Source organism: Theropithecus gelada, chromosome 1 (assembly GCF_003255815.1).
Source record: "Theropithecus gelada isolate Dixy chromosome 1, Tgel_1.0, whole genome shotgun sequence".
NCBI classification, from domain to species: Eukaryota; Metazoa; Chordata; class Mammalia; order Primates; family Cercopithecidae; genus Theropithecus; species Theropithecus gelada.
In genome coordinates this window covers 21,379,980-21,404,741 of record NC_037668.1, presented here as the reverse complement: position 1 = coordinate 21,404,741, position 24,762 = coordinate 21,379,980, and the positions used below count along the sequence as shown (strand labels likewise).

Genomic DNA, 24,762 nt, shown 5'->3' with positions numbered 1-24,762 from the left:
TGAACCTGGGAGGCGGAGGTTGCAGTGAGCCAAGGTCATGCCATTGCATTCTAGCCTGGGCAACAGAGTGAGACTCTGTCTAAAAAAAAAAAAAAAAAAAAGGCCGGGCGCGGTGGCTCAAGCCTGTAATCCCAGCACTTTGGGAGGCCGAGATGGGCGGATCACGAGGTCAGGAGATCGAGACCATCCTGGCTAACACGGTGAAACCCCGTCTCTACTAAAAAATACAAAAAAACTAGCCGGGCGAGGTGGCGAGCGCCTGTAGTCCCAGCTGCTCGGGAGGCTGAGGCAGGAGAATGGCATGAACCCGGGAGGCGGAGCTTGCAGTGAGCTGAGATCCGGCCACTGCACTCCAGCCTGGGCGACAGAGCAAGACTCCGTCTCAAAAAAAAAAAAAAAATTAAAAACAGATACTTAAATACTTGTGAATGTTCACAGCAGCACTACTTACAATAGCCAAGAGGTGGAAACAACTCAAATGTTCATCAATGGATGAACGGGTAATTGTGGTCTATACATCCAATGGAAAAGAAATTCAGTGATAAAAAAGAATGAAGTTTATTCAGTGATAAAAAAAAAAAAAAGAATGAAGTTCTGACATATGCTACAACATGAATAAACTTTGAAAACACTGTAAGTGAAAGAAGCCAGATACAAAAGGTCACACATTGTATAATTCCATTTATATAAAATATGTAGAATAGGTAAATCCAGAGAAACAGTAGATCAGTGGTAGCCCATGTCTTGTGGGGCGAGAGAAACGTGAAGTGACTGTTAACAGGTGAGGGGTTTCTTTATGGGGTGACAAAAATAATCTGGAAAAAAAAATCTGGAATTAGATAATGGTGATTGTCGCACAATCTTGTGGACACACTAAAAAACAATGAATTGTGCACTTAAATTTACTCTTTTTAAAAAGGGTAAATTTATGGTATATCTCAAATTTTTTAAAATGACAAATGTAATAAACAATGTAATTTCAGTCTGAATCCCAACAGTATTGTGTTTCGGGGAGAAGAGGAAAAAGGGCACTTTGGGGAGGCCGAGGTGGTAGGATCCGTTGAGCCCAGGAGTTTGAGACCAGCCTAGGCAACATAGTAACCCCCCACCTCCGCATCCCCTGCCACCCCGGTCTCTAAAAAAAAAAAAAAAAAAAAAAAAAAGCCAGGTGTGGTGGCGCGTGCTTGTAGTCCCAGCTACTTCAGAGGCTGAGGTGGGAGGATCTGGAAACCCAGTGAAGTTCCAAGACATCCCAAAGGTTAGAAACCTTTAGCTTCGGCCGGGCGCGATGGCTCACGCCTGTAATCCCACCACTTCAGGAGGCCGAGGCGGGTGGATCACCTGAGGTCAGGAGTTTGAGACCAGGCTGGCCAACATAGCCAAACCCCGTCTCTACTAAAAATACAAAACAAAACAAAAATTAGCTGGGCGTGGTGACGGGCGCCTGTAATTCCAGCTACTTGGGAGGCTGAGGCAGGAGAATCGCTTGAACCCGGGAGGCGGAGAGTGCAGTTAGCCGAGATCGCATCGCGCCATTGCACTCCAGCCTAGGTGACGGAGCGAAACTCGGTCTCAAAAAAAGAAATCTTTAGCCTACAGAATCAACTCATTCAAGGCCTTTCAACCCCTGGCCTCCCGCACTCCAGCCAGCTCAACCGTTAAGTACACAGATCCCAGAACAGGGTGCTCCATAACCTACGCTTGATCGCTTCTTCAGCACTCTACCGGCTTTTTAAGCTTCCCGTTCTTAACGCTCCCCTAAGATGTGCAGCTTATCTTCTTCGACCTTTGCTTAATATACAACTCTATCACACATATTTGCCTGCGTATCTGCCTTGCCACACTGAGAGTACCAGAATGGCAGGGCCTGCGGCTTATTCATCTTTTTATCTTTATATTCCCTGCTTGGTGCACAGAAATGGACCAAACAGACAGAGAAATTCTTGAAATGATCTTTGCAACGAATCCTTTTCCTTTTTTTTTTTTTTTTTTTTTGAGACGGAGTCTCGCTCTGTCGCCCAGGCTGGAGTGCAGTGGCCGGATCTCAGCTCACTGCAAGCTCCGCCTCCCGGGTTCACGCCATTCTCCTGCCTCAGCCTCCCGAGTAGCTGGGACTACAGGTGCCGCCACCTCGCCCGGCTAGTTTTTTGTATTTTTTAGTAGAGACGGGGTTTCACCGTGTTAGCCAGGATGGTCTCGATCTCCTGACCTCGTGATCCGCCCGCCTCGGCCTCCCAAAGTGCTGGGATTACAGGTTGAGCCACCGCGCCCGGCCCGAATCCTTTTCCTTTTCCTAAGTAACAGAAACGTGAAACGGGCAAAAGCCGCGGGAAGGTTGTCTCCCCAGACAGAAACTAGGACTCAATACAAACGTAGCGGAATTTGAGGAGAAACCAGTTTAATCTACTGACTCATGCGTATTGTCTTCGAGTCTCACAACATGCCCACGATAAAGATGGATTCAGCTAGGACCGATTCCGCATCTATAGTAGGCATAGCAGCCATCTTTCTTAAGGGTAAGGCGCAACCCGGAAGATCACACCCTACCTGTTTCAGAAACGCCAGACGCCTTTAAATCGTCAAGAGTCCAATCGGAATCGACATTTTCACCGGAACCGCTCGGCCTCACGACCGGAAAAGGCTGTGCGCAAGAGCGTTGGGGGCGGAAGTGACGAGAAGGTGGTAGTCGGATAGTTGGCGGGTGGTTGAGTAGAACCGGTCGCCATGTCCGCGGGGAGCGCGACACATCCTGGAGCTGGCGGGTACGGCTTCAGGGGCGAGGGCATCGGAGCGAGCACTGGGGCGCGGGAGAGGCGGAGGCACCCTGAGAAGCTGCGTATAGGGTGGAGGGCCCCTTAAGTAGGAAGTAAAGGGTTGGACGTTTGGGGAGAAGGATCTTGAGCAGGCCTGGGGCCCTTAAAGGGCCGGCTGGGATCCGAGGGAGGAGGGAAACGGGGATTTTTGGAAGGGCGAGCCAAGGGGAAGGCGTAAACGAGAGCGTGCAGGATAGAGTGGAGTCTTTTGATATAGAGGACAGTAGAAAGGAAAGATTTTGGGGAAGGGTGGAAAGTGGGGGTTTGTTAAATGTAGCAATAATTGTTTAAGGAGAGGGGAGTTTTAGATTTAAAAGGTGATTCGGAAGTGTAAGTGGAATATAATAGAGGGAAAATGGGGTGCTGAGGCGTAGTAAGGAAAGAATAACATACATGAAAGCTTTGGGGCCTAATGTTTTCCTTTTTCTACGTGTAGGCGACGCAGCAAATGGGACCAACCAGCTCCAGCCCCACTTCTCTTCCTCCCGCCAGCGGCCCCAGGTGGGGAGGTCACCAGCAGTGGGGGAAGTCCTGGGGGCACCACAGCTGCTCCTTCAGGTGCTTTGGATGCTGCTGCTGCTGTGGCTGCCAAGATCAATGCCATGCTCATGGCAAAAGGGAAGCTGAAACCAACACAGAATGCTTCTGAGAAGGTATTTGAAGTTGAAGGGTCTCCACTAATTGCGAATTTAGTGGTTGTTTTGCCGGGCGCGGTGTCTCACGCCTATAATCCAGCACTTTGGGAGGCTGAGGCAGGTGGATCACGAGGTCAGGAGTTCGAGACCAGCCTGACCAACATGTTGAAACCCCGTCTCTACTAAACGTACAAAAATTAGTCGGGTATGGTGGCGCGCGCCTGTAATCAGCTAGTTAGGAGGCTGAGGCAAGGAGAACTGCTTGAACCCAGCAGGCGGAGGTTGTGGTGAGCTGAGATTATGCCCACTGCACTCCAGCCTGGGCGACCCAATGAGACTCCGTCTTTAAAAAAAAAAAAGTTGTTTGTAATCCTGTAATCACATAATAATTTGTGTTAGTAAAGGATAAAATGGATATAGTAGTTGAGAGATCATTTAGTTTTGGAATGTTCCAGAAGACATTTTGTTACAAATACATACTTACGAGGCATTTTTGATTGGGCTGATTACATTTATGGACCAAATACCTTGTCTTGTCCTTGTCCACTTAGTTCAACTTAAGTTCTATTTCCATAGTCATTTAAAGCAACATAACATGTTTTTAATATATGTGCTTTTTCCTTGAACTCAAAAGAGAAGTTCAGGTAAATCAGGTGAGCCCCATAGTGTCATCTCTAATTAGAACCTGTAGGGTTTTATTTATGTATTTATTTTTTGACAGAGTCTCACTCTGTCGCCCAGCCTGAAGTGCAGTAGTGGGGTGATTTCGGCTCACTACAACCTCTGTCTCCTGGGTTCAAGTGATTCTGCTGCCTTAGCCTCCCAAGTAGCTGGGATTACAGATGCATGCCACCATGCCCGGCTATTTTTTTTTGTATTTTTAGTAGACAGGGTCTCACTATGTTGATCAGGCTCATCTCGGCCTCCCGAAGTGCTGGGATTACATGTATGAGCCACCATGTGCAGCCTATTGTTTGCAAAGATTGTTTTATGAGGAAAAATTAAAAGCATCTTGACAAAGATGTAATGCTTCTTATATATTAAGATTCTTAATACTGATGTTAATCGTTTAAGCTCTCTTTTTCCCTTAAAATAATAATCTTTAGGTAGTTGACCTCAGCAGGATACATAAACACTGGATTTAGAATCATAAAACCTAAAAACCCAGAATCCACAATTTGAAACCCAGAATCCACAGTTACTGGTTACATGGCTTTGGCATAACGAAACTCAGCTTTCTCGTTGGTAATATATACCTGCATTGTGTAGTGCAGTAGTCACTAGCCTCACGTGGCAATTTAAGTTAAAATTAAGGGGCTGGGTGTGGTGGCTCACACCTGTAGTCCCAGCTCCTCTGTAATTCTTCTTGGATTCTTCGAAGGCTGAGGTGGAAAGATCACCTGAGCCTAGGAGCTTGAGGCTGCATTGAGCTGTCATTTTGCCATTGCACTCCAGCCTGAGCATCAGAGTGAGACCTTGTCTAAATAATAAAAATAATTTAAATACATTATCAGCCTCCATAACTGTGAGAAATAAATTCCTGTTGTTAAAGCAAAAAGCAAAGCAAAACCAAACAAAATACAATTTAAAATTTAGACCTTTAGTCACATTAGCCACGTGTCAGGTGCTCAACAGACGCATGTGGCTAAATGGTTACCATATTGGAGTGATGGACTAGAACACCTGTCACCAAAAGTTCTCTTAGACAACATTGATAAGTACTATTAAAGGCGGTCATAAGGATTCATTGAGATGATAATGTAAATGAATACTATAGGGGGTTAAATAAAGGTAAGGTGATATTGTTGAGTTTGTATTTAGTTTTGCCTCCACATTTAAAAAATGTATGCAATGCACAAAGTAAACAATATCTTACCTTCTAGACATAGACTGGGGAGATAGGCCCCTGTAGTCCCAGCTACTCAGGAGGTTAAGGCAGGTGGGTGGTTCACTTGAGGCCAGGAGTTCAAGACCAGCCTGGGCAACATGCTGAAACCCTGTCTCTACAGAAAAGACAAAAACAATTAACTAGGTGTGGTGCATGCCTGTGGTCCCAGGGTCTGGCTTGATTGCCCAAGCAGTGACTGCAGTGGCACAGTCAAGTAGTAGGTACTCCCAAGTAGTAGGGCTACAGTCGCATGCCACCGTGCCCGGCTAATTTTTTTTTTTATTTTTGGAAGAGATGGGTTTGCCATGTTGCTCAGACTGCTTCAGCCTCCCAAAGTGCTGGGATTACGGGCATGAGCCTGTTTGGTTGGTTCATTCATTCGTTCTTTCTTTCCGTCTTTCTGTCTTTCTTTCTTTCTGTCTGTCTGGTTTTTCATGTGATAGAGTCTTGCTCTGTTGCCCAGGCTGGAGTTCAGTGGCGCAATCACTGCTTACTGCTGCCTCAGCCTCTTGAGTAGCTGGGACTACAGTCTCATGCCACCATGCCCAGCTAATGTTTTGTATTTTTTGTAGAGATGTGGTTTTGCCATGTTGCCCAGGCTGGTCTGAAACTCTTGGGCTCAAGTGAGCCACCCGGCCCAGCCTTTTTTTTGGTAATTTATTTATTTATTTTTGAGATGGAGTTTCACTATTGTTGCCCAGGCTGGAGTGCAATGGCGTGATCTCGGCTCATTGCAACCTGTGCCTCCCGGCTTCAAGCGATTCTCCTGCCTCAGCCTCCAGAGTAGCTGGGACTACAGGCACGAACCACCACACCTGGCTAATTTTGTATTTTTACTAGAGTCGGGGTTTCACCATGTTGACCAGGCTGGTCACGAACTCCTTGTAGTTTAAATTGAAAGAAACTAGATCAGGTTTTACCATCTTACTGGCTTTTCATTCTTCTTTGTTCTTCCGTAATAGAGTGAGGAATGATTAGTTAGATACAATTTAAGGCTTTTGAGAACTTTACAAGGATGGAATTAGTTGGATTTTATGTTATGATTGTGGGAGTGGCACAAAAACAACTTCCTATTATATGCTTGAGGTATATGTATTGTGGGAGTGGCACAAAAACAACTTCCTATTATATGCTTGAGGTATATGTGTTGTGTGCATTGCTTCTCTACCTTCTATTATGTTTTATTCCATGTACAGCCAACTAACTGAGCTATAGAGTGTCATAACTTTGCTCTTTAATTTTCTTTTTGAAGGCTGTAGCTTCTGGTCCCTAGAGCTTCTATAATTAGGTGGTCATAAAAATGCACATAGGGCTAAGGTCACAGAGAAATCTTGATTGTGGCCTTCAAGCAGATTGACTTTGTTTAGTGAGGTTTTTGTTTGCTTGTTAGAAAGACCAACTGGCCGGGTGCGGTGGCTCAAGCCTGTAATCCCAGCACTTTGGGAGGCCGAGACGGGCGGATCACGAGGTCAGGAGATCGAGACCACCCTGGCGAACACGGTGAAACCCCGTCTCTACTAAAAAATACAAAAAACTAGCCGGGCGAGGCGGCGGGCGCCTGTAGTCCCAGTTACTTGGGAGGCTGAGGCAGGAGAATGGCGTAAACCCGGGAGGCGGAGCTTGCAGTGAGCTGAGATCCGGCCACTGCACTCCAGCCCGGGAGACAGAGCCAGACTCCGTCTCAAAAAAAAAAAAAAAAAAAAAAAGAAAGACCAACTGTGTTTACAGGCAGATGAAGGGAAGGGTAGGGAGGTGCGGGATTTGGGAAAGGATAGTTGTATTTTGGACGACTAAAAGGCTTTATCTAGGCTGGGCACAGTGGCTCATGGCTGTAATCCCAGCACTTTGGGAGGCCAAGGTGGGTGGATCACCTGAGGTCAGGAGCTCGAGACCAGCCTGGCCAGCATGGTGAAACCCCATCTCTACTAAAAATACGAAAACGAACTGGGTTTATTGGCTCATACCTGTAATCCTAGCTACTCAGGAGGCTGAGGCAGGAGAATCATTTGAACTTGGGAGGCGGAGATTGAGTCAGCTGGGATTGTGCCACTGCATTCCAGCCGGGGTAATAGAGTGAGACTTCATCTCAAGAAAAAATAAAAATAAAAAAATAGGCCAGGCGTGGTGGCTCATGCCTGTAATCCCAGCAGTTTGGCAGGCTAAGGCAGGTGGATCATGAGGTCAGGAATTTGAGACCAGCCTGACCAATATGGCAAAACCCCATCTCTACTATAAGTAGAAAAATTAGCCAGGCATGGTGGTGCCCACCTGTAATCCCAGCTACTCAGGAGGTTGAGGTAGGAGAATCGCTTGAACCCGGGAGGTGGAGGTTGCAGTGAGCTGAGATCATGCCACTGCACTCCATCTTGGGCGACAGAAAGAGACTCCGTCTCAAGTAAATAAATAAATAAAAAAAAAGAAGACTTTATCTCACCATAAAAACTTTTTAATCTAATTTCTCTTTTTTCTAGCTTCAGGCTCCTGGCAAAGGCCTAACTAGCAATAAAAGCAAGGATGACCTGGTGGTAGCTGAAGTAGAAATTAATGATGTGCCTCTCACATGTAGGAACTTGCTGACTCGAGGACAGACTCAAGATGAGGTGAGGAGGCATTGGGACTCTTTGGGGAAGGTGGTGAGTGGATTCAGATAAAGAAGACCTCTAAATAGACAGGTGTTAGATATTTATTAGTGAGTTTGGGTCATAGTCTCTGAAGTCAGGACTGGGTTTAATTTAACTTCAGAGGAAGATAATGAAATGGGTATAAATGAAGTCTCTGTGTTGGTTTGAGTAAGAAACCATGGAATAAAAATTTCAGATATAGGAGAGAATTAATTCCTTCTTACTTGGTCGAATGAATGAATGGGAAGAAAATCTGTCTGCCATTGAAATCAACCAATTGCCACATCTTCTTAATTGAACATTTCCTTTTTTAGATCAGCCGCCTTAGTGGGGCTGCAGTATCAACTCGAGGGAGGTTCATGACAACTGAGGAAAAAGCCAAAGTGGGACCAGGGTACGTATTCTCTTGTTTATGGAAGGGTTGGGTGTATGACTCACATTAGCCTCATGTTTTTCATCCGTAGGTAATATGTGTACATGATATTTGATTCGAGGTTTGAGGGGTATGTGTGTGCACACTGTATAGCAGAATTCTGGCTATCAAACAGATATAAGCTGTTGGGAGCTGTTTTTGGACTTTTATTTCACATTTAATGTTTTTATTGGAGGAAACAAATTATAGGAAAGTGTAAAAGAAGATACCACCAACATTTAATGTGTATACTTTTTTTTTCTTTTTTCTGTGCCATATGATCTGCAGAAATAATATATATACTTCCTTTTTTTTTTTTTTTTTTCTTTTTTTTTTTGAGGCGGAGTCTCGTTCTGTCACCCAGGCTGGAGTGCAATGGCCGGATCTCAGCTCACTGCAAGCTCCGCCTGCCGGGTTTACGCCATTCTCCTGCCTCAGCCTCCCGAGTAGCTGGGACTACAGGCGCCTGCCACCTCGCCCGGCTAGGTTTTTTTTGTATTTTTTAGTAGAGACGGGGTTTCACCGTGTTAACCAGGATGGTCTTGATCTCCTGACCTCGTGATCCGCCCGTCTCGGCCTCCCAAAGTGCTGGGATTACAGGCTTGAGCCACCGCGCCCGGCACTTCCTTTTTTTTTTTAAATTTGAAATGGAGTCTTGCTCTGTCACCCAGGCTGGATTGCAGTGGCACAATCTTGGCTCACTTCAAGCTCTGCCTTCCGAATTCATGCCATTCTCCTGCCTCAGTCTCCCGAGTAGGTCGGACTACAGGCACCTGCCACCACACCCGGCTAATTTTTTGTATTTTTAGTAGAGATGGGGCTTCACCATGTTAACCAGGATGTTCTCAATCTCCTGACCTTGTGATCCGCCCACCTCGGCCTCCCAAAGTGCTGGGATTATAGGCGTGAGCCACTGCGCCCGGCCATGTATATATTTCTTAACTTTTTTCTGTGGAAATAATTATCCTCACAAATGGGCTCATATATATATTTTTTGTCTTTATGATGGTTATACGTTGTGATTATTCAGGTAAAGACTTAATCTGTTTCATTTCATTCCTTCCATCATTCAGTGTTTGAGTTTCTCTTCACTGTCGGTTCATAGGTACTTAGGAAATGCAACATTTTTAACGTTAGCTTAAACTACACAAAATAAGTAACAAAATTTACTTCCTACCCCAAGCCAAGAATTTATTTATTTATTTAGAGATGGAGTGTTTGGTCTTGTCACCCGGGCTGGAGTGCAGTGGCGCCATCTCGGCCCACTGCAACTTCTGCCTCCTGGGTTCAAGCAATTCTCTGGCCTCAGCTTCCCACGTAGCTGGGATTACAAGTGTGTGCCACCACACCCAGCTACATTTTGTATTTTTAGTAGAGATGGGGTTTCACAATATTGGCAATATTGTCTTGACTCCTGACTTTGGGTGGTCCCCCCGCCTCGGCCTCCCAAAGTGCTGGGATTACAGGCGTGAGCCACTGTGCCTGGCCCCAAGAATATATTTAAACTTTCTATATGTGTTGGTTGCTGTTTTGAACTTTGTCTTTAAAAAGTTATTTTTACCTGCTACTTTATATTAACTGTATATGGTTATTGATCACTTTATTATAATTTAAGTCATCTTCACATTTAGAATCTAAATTATCAGTTGATGTGGGCCTTAAGAGATTTCTCTATATGCATGATCAATCTTTCCCCATTAATTTTTTGTGTGTGTGTGTTGTTTTTTTTTTGAGACAGAGTCTGGCTCTGTTGCCCGAGCGGGAGTGCAGTGGCATGATCTTGGGTCACTGCAACTTCCACCTCCTGGGTTCAAGCGATTCTTGTGCCTCAGCCTCCTCAGTATCTTGGACTACAGGCATGCCACCATGCCGGCTAATTTTTGTAATTTCAGTAGAGATGGGGTTTTGCTATGTTGGCCAGGCTGGTCCCAAACTCTTGGCCTCATGTGATCTGCCTACCTCAGCCTCCCAAAGTGCTGGGATTACAGGCATGAGCCACAGCACCCGGCTTGCCCCATTGATTTGGATAGACAAGACCACATTTGTTTATAACCTATTAGACAGCCAGCAAAAAGGAATTCTGTTCTTAAATATTGGGTTATCTCCATAGACTGGAAAATAATGGTAGTGAATGTATAAGAACAGATTTGATCTGAAATCTGTTGGCCAGTTGACTTTTAAGATCAAGAAGTTTATTTGTTCCCCAGCTGTTAAGGCATGTTCTCAGACATTAGCTAGCAAAAACCCTTCTAATGTATATAGTCCCTTTTGGTTATTTGGAAACTTGAAACATTACAAATTAGATCTGGTGACCCATTTGACTCCTTTTTTGGTTTTGACCACGTTGAGATCATCCTTTTTTGTTTCTCTTTATAGGGATCGTCCATTATATCTTCATGTTCAGGGCCAGACACGGGAATTAGTGGACAGTAAGTAATGTTTTTGGCTCACGTAGCACTTTTTGTGAAGAACAAAGTACAGGGGTCTGTATAGCAAGTTGGCAAACTGTCCCTGATGGCTGTTCTAGCCCTTGTTCATGAACTGTACACGAATTTGTATGGGAGTTTAGAGGGGTTGACAGCCGCATACTTGGGTAACGTATAAAGCGGATTTACGTGTGAGTGATTGAACACTGGCCTGCCTGGGCACTAGTCAGTTCATTCCATTCAGTTTTACTGTTTGTGTTTTTCCAAGGAGCTGTAAACCGGATCAAAGAAATTATCACCAATGGAGTGGTAAAAGCTGCCACAGGAACAAGTCCGACTTTTAATGGTGCAACAGTAACTGTCTATCACCAGCCAGCACCTATCGCTCAGTTGTCTCCAGCTGTTAGCCAGAAGCCTCCCTTCCAGTCAGGGGTATGTTTTGGGGAGGGATCATGAATAGCTTTATCATTTCTATAAAAATGATATGTGCCGTCCAGGTGCAGTGGCTCATTCCTGTAATCCCAGCACTTTGGGAGGCCGAGGGGGGTGGATCATTTGAGGTCAGGAACTCGAGACCAGCCTGACCAGCATGGTGAAACCCCATCTCTACTAAAAATACAAACATTACCTGGGCATGGTGGCAGGCGCCTGTAACCCCAGCTATTCAGGAGGCTCAGGCAGGAGAATTGGTTGAACCTGGGAGGTGGAGGTTGCAGTGAGCCGAGACCATGCCACTGCACTCCAGCCTGGGCCACAGAGCAAGACTCCATCTCAAAAAAACAAAAAAAACAAAAAAAAACAAAGATGTGCCAAGTAATACATATAAAGAAGAAGAAAAAGTCGTCAAATTCCAATCCCGAAAGTTACCTGCTATAGGTATTCTGTTAGTGTGTTATCTAGCTCTCCACAATATAATGAACACCTGAGCACGTATCTCTTCATATTGATATGTTCTACAAAGGAGATTGATAGAGCAGAAGGTATTGTACATTTTGAAGTTAGTGCTTTTAGTTTGTATTTGTAAACTTGATGATAACTGGAGGACTAAGAAGGCTGAGTCTGATGAAGCAAGACTTTGCTGATACATTCCTCCTAGAAAAAAGGGTTGGAGAGAGCAGCCTTCACTGAAGAGTATCACAGGGCTGACTGTACTACCCAACACTCTATCCCAGTTTTACAGGAGACTGTCTTTGCTATAATTTCTTATTGACTTATTTCAAAGATTGAGGATTTAATTATATATTTGCTGTTTAATACGAAGTATTCTTTTCTTCCTACAGATGCATTATGTTCAAGATAAATTATTTGTGGGTCTAGAACATGCTGTGCCCACTTTTAATGTAAAGGAGAAAGTGGAAGGTCCAGGCTGCTCCTATTTGCAGCACATTCAGATTGAAACAGGTGCCAAAGTCTTCCTGCGGGGCAAAGGTTCAGGCTGCATTGAGCCAGCATCTGGCCGAGAAGCTTTTGAGCCTATGTATATTTACATCAGGTATGGATGCATAGGGCAGGGGACATGTGAATTCTTGTCAACTTGTTGGTACAGTCAGGAGTGATTCAGAAGGAGCAAGATAAAACCGGGTGTAATTAATAGTAACATGAGGGATTTAGGTAAATGCTAGGAGTAATTATAATTAGTTAAATAAATTGTAGAATTGGGGCACGGTGGCTCATGCCTATAATCCCAACACTTCTGGAGGCCAAGGCGTAGGACCACTTAAGCCCAGGAGTTTGAGGCCAGCCTGGGCAACATAGCGAAACCCTATCTCTACAAAAAAATTAAAGAAATTAGGCCGGGCGCGGTGGCTCACACCTGTAATCCCAGCACTTTGGGAGGCCAAGGCGGGCAGATCATGAGATCAGGAGATCGAAACCATCCTGGCTAACAAGGTGAAACCCTGTCTCTACTAAAAATACAAAATAGGCCGGGCGCGGTGGCTCACGCCTGTAATCCCAGCACTTTGGGAGGCCGAGGCGGGCGGATCACAAGGTCAGGAGATCGAGACCACGGTGAAACCTCGTCTCTACTAAAAATACAAAAAAATTAGCCGGGCGCGGTTGTGGGCGCCTGTAGTCCCAGCTACTCGGGAGGCTGAGGCAGGAGAATGGCGGGAACCCGGGAGGCGGAGCTTGCAGTGAGCTGAGATCCGGCCACTGCACTCCAGCCTGGGCGACAGAGCGAGACTCCGTCTCACAAAAAAAATAAAAATAAAAAAAAAAAATAAATAAAAATACAAAATATTAGCTGGGTGTGGTGGCGGGCGCCTGTAGTCCCAGCTACTCAGGAGGCTGAGGCAGGAGAATGGCGTGAACCCGGGAGATGGAGCTTGCAGTGAGCCAAGATGGTGCCACTGCACTCAAGCCTGGGCAACAGAGCGAGACTCCATCTCAAAAAAAAAAGCCAGATGTGGTGGTGCACACCTATAATCCCAGCTGCTCAGGAAGCTGAGGCAGGAGGATGGCTTGAGCCCAGGAGGTTAAGGCTGCAGGTAGCTGTGTTTGCACCACTGCACTCCAGATTGGGTGACTGAGTGAGACCCTGTCTTAAACCAGGTGTGGTGGCTCACACCTGTAATCCCAGCACTTTGGGAGACCAAGGCAGATGGATCAGTTGAGGTCAGGAGTTCGAGACCACCCTGGCCAACACGGTGAAACCCTGTCTCTACTAAACGTACAAAAATTAGCCAGGTGTGCGCAGTGGCTCACGCCTGTAATCCCAGCACTGGGAGGCCGAGGTGGGTGGATCACCTGAGGTCAGGAGTTCGAGACCAGCCTGACCAACATGGAGAAACCCCGTCTCTACTAAAAATACAAAATTAGCCGGGCGTGGTGGCACATGCCTATAATCCCAGCTACTACGGAGGCTGAGGCAGGAGAATTGCTTGAACCTGGGAGGCAGAGGTTGCGGTGAGCCGAGATCATGCCATTGCACTCCAGCCCGGGCAACAAGAGTGAAACTCTGTCTCAAAAAAAAAAAAAAAAAAAAAAAATTAGCCAGGTGTGGTGGCAGGCACCTGTAATCCCAGCAACTCAGGAGGCTGAGGTAGGAGAAGTGCTTGAACCCCAGAGGTGGAGGTTGCAGTGAGCTGAGACTGCGCCATTGCACGCCAACCTGAGCGACAGAGCAAGACTCCGTCGCAAAAAAAAAAAAAAAAAGAGAAATTACTGAATTAGGAGACGGAATTGTCTCTTTAGTATTCAAGTCTTTTGGTTTTTTACAAGTTAGTACAAAAGTGAATCTTGGCCTGTAATCCCAGCACTTTCAGAGGCCTAGGCAGGCGGATCACAAGGTCAGGAGATCGAGACCATCCTGGTTAACATGGTGAATCCTGTCTCTACTAAAAATAGAACAAAAATAATTAGCCAGGCATGGTGGCAGGCACTTGTAGTGCCAGCAACTCGGGAGGCTGAGAGGCAGGAGAATGGCATGAACCCGGGAGGCAGAGCTTGCAGCGAGCCAAGATGGCACCACTGCACTCTAGCCTGGGCGACAGAGCGAGACTCCTAAGAGTAGCTGGGACTACAGGCGCCCACCAACACGCCCGGCTAATTTTTTGTATTTTTAGTAGAGACGGGGTTTCACCGTGTTAGGATGGTTTCGATCTCCTGACCTCGCCATCTGCCCGTCTCGGCCTCCGAAAGTACTGGGATTACAGGCGTGAGCCACCACACCTGGCCAAAAAAAGTGAATCTTAAAGTGAGCTGTGATAAGCCTGAAATAATTTTCATTTAAACCTGTATCAATATTAATACATTTTATAGTAATTTTATGAACTTTAAAATATTTTTATATCAAGAAGTACCGTTACTCAGAGAAAGACTAATAAAATATTTGTGGTAATGATAATAGATATATTTTAAAAGACATGTTATTTTGTGTTTCTGTTTTGTGATTTTCAGAGGCCTAGATTTTGAGCTACAGTGAATATATTAATGTAGATTTGTAAAATAGCATGAAAAATGAAAGCAGAATTCTGCATCTTTTATTTATTTTTCTCTCCTTTGAATTCCTGGTTATTTCTTTGCAGTCACCCCAAACCAGAAGGCCTGGCTGCTGCCAAGAAGCTTTGTGAGAATCTTTTGCAAACAGTGAGTTGTATTTGTCTGGTACTCATTCAGAAAAGCAGTTGCCGTTTTGGAGTATGTCTTAACTGTTTCTTTCACCTGTTTAGTTTCCTAGTACTGCTATAACAAGTTACTGCAGTTGGGTGGCTTAAAATAACACAAATTTATTCTATCACAGTTCAGGAAGCAGTCCGAAATCAAGGTGCTGGCAGAATTGATTCCTTCTGGAGTCTGAGAGGGAAATCATCCCATGCCTCTCCTCTCTCCTAGCACCTGGTCATTGTGTTGGTTTTCTATTTTTTTGTTTTTTGTTTTTTGTTTTTTTTTTTTGAGTTGGAGTCTCGCTCTGTCACCCAGGCTGGAGTGCAATGGCGCTATCTCGGCTCACTGTAAGCTCCACCTCCCAGGTTCACGCCATTCTCCTGCCTCAGCCTCCCGAGTAGCTGGGACCACAGGCACCCGCCACCACAGCCGGCTTTTGTATTTTTAGTAGAGAAGGAGTTTCACCATGTTAGCCAGGATGGTCTCGATCTCCTGACCTTGTGATCTGCCCACCTCGGCCTCCCAAAGTACTGGGATTACAGGCATGAACCACCGTGCCCGGCCCATTGTGTTGGTTTTGGCTTATATTAGCATAGCTCCAGTCTGAAGTAAAGGTAGAGCTATAATAATTTGAAACCAGTTAGACATGTTTGAGGGATGATTGCTCATTTGGTTATGCATTCTTTTTTTCTGTAAACAACCAAAAGTTAAACCTTAGGACTGTCTTTATAGCACTTAAAGGAAATCAGGTTTTGGACTGAATATGTTCAATCTTGTGTTCTCTGGTACCTTATTGGGTAGCTTATGGTGTTGTTGTTTTTTTTTTTTTTTTTTTTTTTTTTTGAGACAGAGTCTCACTCTGTCGCCCAGGCTGGAGTGCCGTGGCGCAATATCAGCTCACTGCAACCTCCATCTCCCAGGTTCACGTCATTCTCCTGCCTCAGCCTCCTGAGTAGCTGGGACTACAGATGCCCACCACCATGCTCGGCTAAATTTTTTGTATTTTTAGGAGAGACGGGGTTTCACTGTGTTAGTCAGGATGGTCTCGATCTCCTGACCTCGTGATCTGCCCGCCTCGGCCTCCCACAGTGCTGGGATTGCAGGCATGAGCCACTGCGTCTGGCCTTGTTTGTTTGTTTTTTTACTTTGTTTTGTTTTTTTACTTCCTTTGTTTTTTTACATATCACCTGATTTACCAACCCTTGTACCAGATAATTTTCTTGACCATTTCCCATCTTTTTGTTGGTACTTGAGGTTATGGACTTAATAATATATAGGAAGGAAGTATGAGGAAAATACTAAACCCTTAGTAAACTGTGAGTAAACCTTGAGGAAAAGTCACCCAGTAAATGTGAATGAATGAGGTCTCATCAGTTATACTAACAACTTGGAAATTTCCTAGTTACTTAATTTCTGTGGCTTTCTAAATGACTTTGTACCCCAGAATTGAGTATACTTTAGGGGATTCAGGATTATTCATGCTCCTAATGCCCAAAATTGGCTTAATAATTTATAGATCTGCCTTATTAAAATGTTGAGGTGGGCTGGATGTGGTGGCTTATGCCTGTAATCCCAGCACTTTGGGAGGCCAAGGCGGGTGGATAACGAGGTCAGGAGTTGGAGACCAGCCTGGCCAACATAGTGAAACCCCCATGTCTACTAAAAATACAAAAACTAGCTGGGTGTGGTGGTACGCACCTGTAGTCCCAGCTACTTGGGAGGCTGAGGCAGGAGAATCACTTAAACCTTGGAGGTGGAGGTTGCAGTGAGCTGAGACCTTGCCATTACATTGTAGCCTGGGTGACAGAGTGAGACTGTCTCAAAAAAAAAGGTTGCAGTGATACGAGATCGCACCACTGCTCTCCACCCTGGGTGACAGAGCGAGACTTATGTCTCTCAAAAAAAAAAAAAAAAAAGTAGGTTAAACCAGTTTAAATTTGATTGGAATATCGGTAGATATATTTTAATTGCTAATGGCTTTGGTCCTAGAATTATAGAATCAGACCCTTGTAAATACACAGCTTGGGCTGTCCCATGTTAATTTGTTTCCCTCTCTCTTTCAGGTTCATGCTGAATATTCTAGATTTGTGAATCAGATTAATACTGCTGTACCTTTACCAGGTGTGTACATCTTGAAGTGTTTAAAAAATATTTTGCTAGTGATAGTTATGTGTAATTATGATACTGGAGGCTAGACTGTGCCAGGGCACTATTAATGTTCCCTTTAATTTAGGGTAATTTGGAAAGCCATTCATGCCTCAGTATTTTTCTTCCCTAGATATTAAGTTTAATATTCAGCTAAATTGTCTCATTCTGCTGCAGCTGATTAAACACTTTTTTTCTTCCCCCTCAGGCTATACACAACCCTCTGCTATAAGTAGTGTCCCTCCTCAACCACCATATTATCCATCCAATGGCTATCAGTCTGGTTACCCTGTTGTTCCCCCTCCTCAGCAGCCAGTTCAACCTCCCTACGGAGTACCAAGCATAGTGCCACCAGCTGTTTCATTAGCACCTGGAGTCTTGCCGGCATTACCTACTGGAGTTCCACCTGTGCCAACACAATACCCGATAACACAAGTGCAGCCTCCAGCTAGCACTGGACAGGTAGGATGTCAGGATATGCAACAAAATACTACTGAATTTAGGAAAAACTGGGGAAAGAGGGGAAGTAGTGGTATTCCAGAAATAAATCATGTAATGTGGAATGTTTTTTTCCTACTGTCTTCTGTGTTCCTACCACCAACCTACCTGAATATTTTGGATTAGCGTGTATGTGTGTATGTCATCCTAAAGTTTATATTTTCACAGTCTTGCACACCAAATAACTTTTTAAAGTAGGGCTGGTGGGCACACTTGCTATAAAGGGTCAGATAGCAAATATTTTAGGCTTTAAGGGCCATACATTCTCTGTTACAACTATCACACTCGGTGGTTGTAGTGCAGAAGCAGCCCATGGATAATACCTCAGTGAATAAGCATAGCTGTACTCCAGTAGAACTTTATTTACAAAACAGGTGGCAGGCCACAATCATAGTTTGCTATACCCTTGGCCATTGTTTGCCTAACCTTGCCTTTGCAATGTTAACAAAGTCCTCAAGGAGAATGGGGCTACCTTCACCACACCTCGCAGTGATTGGAAATGAGTTACAATTTCACATCTTAGGAGGAAACATAATCTCAGCATTTGGGGAGGCCGAGGCAGGAGGACTGCTTTAGCGCAGGAGTTTGAGACCAGCCTAGGCAACATAGTGAGACCCCATCTCTACAAAAAAATTAGCTGGACATGGTGGCACATACCTGTATTTCAGCTACTTAAGAGGCTGAGGTGGGAGGGTCCCTTGAGCCAAGCTAGGAGGTCATGGATGCAGTGAACCAAGATGGTGCCAGTGCACTCCAGCCTCAGTGACAGAGTGAGATACTGTGTCTCAAAAAAAATAAACATTATGTAAGAGATATATAAACTTTTCAAATGTAAGGATTATAAATGCTGGCATGTTTCTTTTATAACTTAAGAAATGTATACTTACTTTTTTTTTTTTTTTTTTGAGATGGAGTGTCGCTCTGTCACCCAGGCTGGAGTGCAGTGGCACCTCTCGGCTCACTGCAAGCTCCGCCTCCCAGGTTCACGCCATTCTCCTGCCTCAGCCTCCCAAGTAGCTGGGACTATAGGCACCTGCCACCACACCTGGCTAATTTTTTTGTATTTTTAGTAGAGATGGGGTTTCACTGTGTTAGCCAGGATGGTCTTGATCTCCTGACCTCATTATCTGACTGCCTTGGCCTCCCCAAGTCGTGGGATTACGGATGTGAGCCACCGTACCTGGCCACAATTTCTTAAATTGTGAAAGTAGAATTGTAGGAAAAGAGTAGATGTCTGGATGATAATCTGGATGGTTTATATACTGGTCTTAGAGGCAGGGGAGAGACTTCATGAGAGCATGGTAATGGATTTATGGTGGGTCCTTCGCTGTGGGCCTCTCATAGTGTACCCATGCCAGAGTAAATGGCAGCCTCAAACCATTGTCCAGCCCCCTTACCTGTGGGCTGTGAGCACTGAAGGGGGTTGCACAGTGTATAACAGAAAAACTATGAACTAAATTTTATTTGTGGTCCCTGGTAAAATTTATTTATTTTATTTTTATTTATTTTTATTATTATTTTTTGAGACGGAGTCTTGCTCTGTTGCCCAGGCTAGAGTGCAGTGGTACCATCTCGGCTCACTGCAAGCTCCGCCTCCCAGGTTCATGCCATTCTTCTGCCTCAACCTCCGAAGTAGCCGGGACTACAAGCGCCCTCCACCACACCTGGCTGATTGTTTTGTATTTTTAGTGGAGACGGGGTTTCACCTTGTTAGCCAGGATGGTCTCGATCTCCTGACCCCGTGATCCGCCCACCTCGGCCTCCCAAAATGCTGGGATTACAGGCGTGAGTCACCGTTACTTTATTTTGAGAAGAATCTCACTCTGATGCTAAGGCTGGAGTACAGTGGTGTGATCTTGGCTCACTGCAACCTCCGCCTCCTGGGTTCAAGTGATTCTCCTGCCTCAGCCTCCTGAGTAGCTAGGATTACAGGCACATGCCACCACGCCCAGCTAATTTTTGTATTTTTAGTAGAGATGAGGTTTTACCATTTTGGCCAGGCTGGTCATGAACTCCTGACCTCAAGTGATCCGTGGCCTTGGCCTTCCAAAATGCTAGGATTACGGTGCTAGTATTACAGGCATGAGCCACCATGCCCGGCCGAAATTATTTTAATTTTTATATTTAGACAGCTCTGTAGGTCCCCACTTTTGAATGTCAGTCCTTTGTAATTGGGAAGCAATACAGCAGAGTGGTTAAAAGCAGGGAGTTAAGGTGGCCGTGTTGGCTCATGTACCTGTAATCCCAGCACTTTGGGAGGTCGAGGCGGGTGGATCACTTGAGGTCAGGAGTTCAACACCAGCCTGGTCAACATGGTGAAACCCTGTCTCTACTAAAAATATAAAAATTAGTTGGGCGTGGTGGTGGGCACCTATAATCCTAGCTACTTGGGAGGCCGAGGCAGGAGAACTGTTTGAACCCAGGAGGCAGAGGTTGCAGTGAGCCAAGATCGCATCACTGCATTGCAGCCTAGGTGACAAGCAAAACTCAAAAAAAAAAAAAGCTGGGAGTTAGAATTAGATTGACAGGGTTCATCATGCTTTCCCATTTTTGAGCTGTGTGATACTGGGATGTAACTTGACTTGTCTAGGATTTGGTTTTCCTTAGATGTAAAATGGGCACAGTGATAAAAATCTAAGAGGTTTGCGAGGATTAAGTAAGATGATCCAATCTGTCAATAAATGTTAGCTGTGTTATTAATACAGTCAGCCACCTTACAACGTTTTAGTCAGTGATAGACTGCATATATGATGCTTGTTCTGTAAAATTGTAGTAGCATATTTTTACTGTACCTTTTCTACATTTAGATACACAAATACTTACCATTGTGTTACAGCATTCAGTACAGTAACATGCTATACAGGATTGTAGCCTAGAAACAGTAGGCCATACCATATAGCCTATGTGTGTAGTAGGCTATTTTCATCTTAAGTTTGTATAAGTACACATTTGTTCAATGACAAAATCGCCTTGCAGTGCATTTATCAAAACATTCGCACTGGCGTAGTGGCTCACACTCGGCGTAGTGGCTCACACCTGTAATCCCAGTATTTTGGGAAGCTGAGACAGGTGGATCACAAGTACTAAAAAAATTAGTTGTGCATGGTGGCACGTGCGTGTAGTCCCTCGGCAGGCTGAGGCAAGAGAAGCGCTTGAACCTGGTAGGCAGAGGTTGTAGTGTCCCTCGGCAGGCTGAGGCAGGAGAAGCGCTTGAACCTAGTAGGCAGAGGTTGTAGTGAGCCGAGATCGCACCATTGCACGCCAGCCTGGGAGACAGAGCAAGACTGAGACTCTGTCTCAAAAACAAAACAAAACACGTATTACCATTGCTAAGCAACACATGGCTGTATAGAATTTTCTCTTCAGACCTGCCTATTTTTCTGTAATATATATTGTCTTTTGATACCCCTTATTCCTTTCTGGAACAACATCTTCAAACATTAGACTTAATCTTGACATAGTAACTTACTAATAACCAAGGGAGTGGAAGATGAAATTGCTTCTTCCACAAGCATTAGCAGCATTTATAAATTACAGAAAGCTTATTACAGAAAGCTAATCATGTTGACTGTCAGTGGTTGGAGTTCTGTTTGTTAATGGTCATGTTTGCTCCTAGTAGCCCAAATGCACAACAGAGTTTTCTTAAAAGTTCAAAGCACTGGGCCGGGCGCGGTGGCTCAAGCCTGTAATCCCAGCACTTGGGGAGGCTGAGGCGGGCGGATCACGAGGTCAGGAGATCGAGACCATCCTGGCAAACACAGTGAAACCCCGTCTCTACTAAAAATGCAAAAAAAACTAGCCAGGCATGGTGGTGGGCGCCTGTAGTCCCAGCTGCTCAGGAGGCTGAGGCAGGAGAATGGCATGAGTCCGGGAGGCAGAGGTTGCAGTGAGCCGAGATCGCGCCACTGCACTCCAGCCTGGGCGACAGAGCGAGACTCCAGTCTCAAAAAAAAAAAAAAGTTCAAAGCACTGTATATAGGTTGTCAATTTCATGTTTCCCTAGGATGAAGGTGAGAAGGCTAGGTGATGCTGTTACCAAATTATACATGAAGGAAACTAAGGACCTGAAGATGCAAAATTCATGAGATACTTATTGATCCTTAAAGTATATTGGGCCGGGCGCGGTGGCTCAAGCCTGTAATCCCAGCACTTTGGGAGGCCGAGGCGGGTGGATCACGAGGTCAGGAGATCGAGACTATCCTGGCTAACATGGTGAAACCCCGTCTCTACTAAAAATACAAAAAACTAGCCGGGCGTGGTGGCGGGCGCCTGTAGTCTCAGCTACTTGGGAGGCTGAGGCGGGAGAATGGCGTGAACCCGGGAGGCGGAGCTTGCAGTGAGCCGAGATCATGCCACTGCACTCCAGCCTGGGAGACACAGCGAGACTCCGTCTCAAAAAAAAAAAAAAAAAAAAAGTATATTGTAATCATTGTTTACTTATTCCTTGGGCATTCTCACACTTTTTTTCTTCCTTGGTTTGTTTTGGTCCCAGAGTCCGATGGGTGGTCCTTTTATTCCTGCTGCTCCTGTCAAAACTGCCTTGCCTGCTGGCCCCCAGCCCCAGCCCCAGCCCCAGCCCCCACTCCCAAGTCAGCCCCAGGCACAGAAGAGACGATTCACAGAGGAGCTACCAGATGAACGGGAATCTGGACTGCTTGGATACCAGGTTAAATAAAATACCCTGTTTTCCTATCTTCATCTTATTCTCCTACTATATTCTCCCTTTAAAAAAGATAAATTCACATCATTCTCCCAGCACTAGGATTTCTGCTTTCTGGAATTTATTTTGGTTGGGTTTTTTATCCTATTCAACAGACTCTTGAAAGCCTCTGAGAGTTCTTACTTTCTTATACATCTCACTCAAAGCTATTGATCTACCAATATGTGGCTTGTATTTAAAACCTTGGCTTTCAGTGGTGCTCTTTTACCCTCCACCTAAAAAAGAGAGTGATATCTCCCTCCAGTCTCCCCACCCCACAAGACTGCTAGAAAAGGAGCGATTCTGTACATGTAATTGTAAAGTTAGCCACTAAAGTTAAAAAGATTCTTAATTTGTAGTTTTGGTGCAATTTTATCAGAAGTACCTTTCCATTTTGTCAGAATCCTTGAATCATTCTTTAAACCAAAACATTTTTTTATGGTTTCTAGCTAGGTTTATAGAAACTAGTTGAGCTATGGGCAGTCAGTTAAAAACAGGCTATAGCTAGCATAATGAATTATAACACCCCTGTCCAAGTCCTACAGAGAAAAAAAAAAACCCTACTTTTGACTACAGTTACACAGCAAATCCCAAAGAGCTTTGTAGTAGTTTAACTTACTACAACTTATCAGAAAGATGAGGCACTTGACAGTTACATTAAGGAGCTAAAGTCAATACAGCAGTTGTAGATTTGCTAATGCCACTGTATTTTTCTGCTCATAGCATGGACCCATTCATATGACTAATTTAGGTACAGGCTTCTCCAGTCAGAATGAGATTGAAGGTGCAGGATCGAAGCCAGCAAGTTCCTCAGGCAAAGAGAGAGAGAGGGACAGGTAAGTTGGAATAATTATGCAAATATATTCAGATGTCATTTGTTTGCACCATTAGTCAGAGTAGTGATCATTGCTATGAGCTTAAGTATTCTGAAACTGAAATGAAATCTTTGAATCAAATATGCGTCTGTTTGTTGTAATTGATGCAATGAAGGAAAATATAATGATAGGCCTTTTACAGACTTAGAAGCAGTTATACTTGACTTTGAATAATTTATTACTTGTTCAGACATCTTTCTTGACTTCCATTGTCCGCATCTTGGCCATTTTCCTAAGGATAGACAGTAACAGAAATGTTATATAATTCAGCTATTTTTGCTACTTTAGAATTATTAGAATATCATGGATGGAAGTACATGAATATGGGAGTTCAGCCTGCCACACAGTGCTTGAATTTACCTTTCTTACATTAGTATATTAACCCTCATAAGAAAGGAGCTGATATCGTTTCATAACAGTTCATTCGATTTTTGTCATGGCAATTGCTGTGTAGATGGGCCTTATACTTTTATAAAGGGGCTGGGGGAAGGTGGAAGCAGTTGAAATTAATGGTTAAAATGAATTTGAAGGATTGTCTGCAGATTTAATTGCACTTCTAATCCACTGGATAAGTTAAGAAAATTTAAATTGTCTGAAAGAAAGTTTCATTTTGTCTTTCAATAGGCAGTTGATGCCTCCACCCGCCTTTCCAGTGACTGGAATAAAAACAGAATCCGATGAAAGGAATGGGTCTGGGACCTTAACAGGGAGCCATGGTGAGTGTGGTATAGCTGGGGGAACAGGGGAGTGACTAAGACTGGTCTAGAGCTATTAGTTTTCTCAGCCAGGCGCGGTGGCTCACGCCTGTAATCCCAGCACTTTGGGAGGCCAAGATGGGTGGATCACCTAAGGTCAGGAGTTCAAGACCAGCTTGGCCAATATAGTGAAACCCCATCTCTACTAAAAATACAAAAACTAGTGGGCATGGTGGTGGGCGCCTGTAATCCCAGCTACTCGGGGGGTTGAGGCAGGAGAATCGCTTCAGCCTGGGAGGCAGAGGTTGCAGTGAGCCAAGATCAGACCACTGCCCTTCAGCCTGGGCAATAGAGCAAGACTCCATCTCATAAATAAATAAATACATACATAAATAAAGCTATTAGTTTTCTAACCTGATGTTCATTCAGGTGTTTAATCCAACCTCTGTAATCTATTAGCCAGTGAAAATACTTTTGGGCCGGGCACGGTGGCTCACGCCTGTAATCCCAGCACTTTGGGAGGCCAAGGTGGGCAGATCAGCTGAGGTCAGGAGTTTGAGACCAGCGTGCCTAACACGGTGAAACCCCATCTCTATTAAAAATAGAAAAATTAAGCTGGACATGGTAGTGCATGCCTGTAATCCCAGCGACTTGGAAGGCTGAGGCAGGAGAATCGCTTGAACTTGGGAGGTGGAGGTTGCAGTGAGCTGAGATCACACCACTGCTTTCCAGCCTGGGCAACAGAGTGAGACTCTGTCTCAAAAAAAAAGAAAGAGAAAGAGAAAATAGTTTTTAAAAAATTGTATACAGGGCCGGGCGCGGTGGCTCAAGCCTGTAATCCCAGCACTTTGGGAGGCCGAGACGGGCGGATCACAAGGTCAGGAGATCGAGACCATCCTGGCTAACCCGGTGAAACCCCGTCTCTACTAAAAAATACAAAAAACTAGC

The 24,762-nt window shown here is 44.8% G+C and overlaps 1 protein-coding gene and 2 non-coding genes across 3 annotated transcripts in view; all 3 read left to right on the top strand.

Annotated features, from left to right (window-relative positions):
* Nucleotides 1-2,645: 2,645 nt before the first annotated feature.
* Nucleotides 2,646-24,762, top strand: part of KHDC4 (KH domain containing 4, pre-mRNA splicing factor) — a 24,535-nt gene continuing 2,418 nt past the window's right edge. The window contains exons 1-13 of the mRNA XM_025355883.1: nt 2,646-2,762; nt 3,250-3,466; nt 7,808-7,936; nt 8,272-8,351; nt 10,746-10,798; nt 11,064-11,227; nt 12,076-12,287; nt 14,824-14,884; nt 16,966-17,023; nt 17,256-17,509; nt 22,038-22,211; nt 22,968-23,080; nt 23,744-23,835. Coding sequence (XP_025211668.1) covers nt 2,725-2,762; nt 3,250-3,466; nt 7,808-7,936; nt 8,272-8,351; nt 10,746-10,798; nt 11,064-11,227; nt 12,076-12,287; nt 14,824-14,884; nt 16,966-17,023; nt 17,256-17,509; nt 22,038-22,211; nt 22,968-23,080; nt 23,744-23,835 — 1,645 coding nt within the window. The 5' untranslated portion in view covers nt 2,646-2,724. The remainder of the gene's footprint in view (nt 2,763-3,249; nt 3,467-7,807; nt 7,937-8,271; nt 8,352-10,745; nt 10,799-11,063; nt 11,228-12,075; nt 12,288-14,823; nt 14,885-16,965; nt 17,024-17,255; nt 17,510-22,037; nt 22,212-22,967; nt 23,081-23,743; nt 23,836-24,762) is intronic.
* LOC112616140 lies at nt 11,831-11,959 on the top strand. Its single transcript, XR_003117578.1, has one exon.
* Nucleotides 18,842-18,978, top strand: LOC112616094. Its single transcript, XR_003117563.1, has one exon. It is a non-coding gene; the product is annotated as a small nucleolar RNA SNORA42/SNORA80 family (small nucleolar RNA).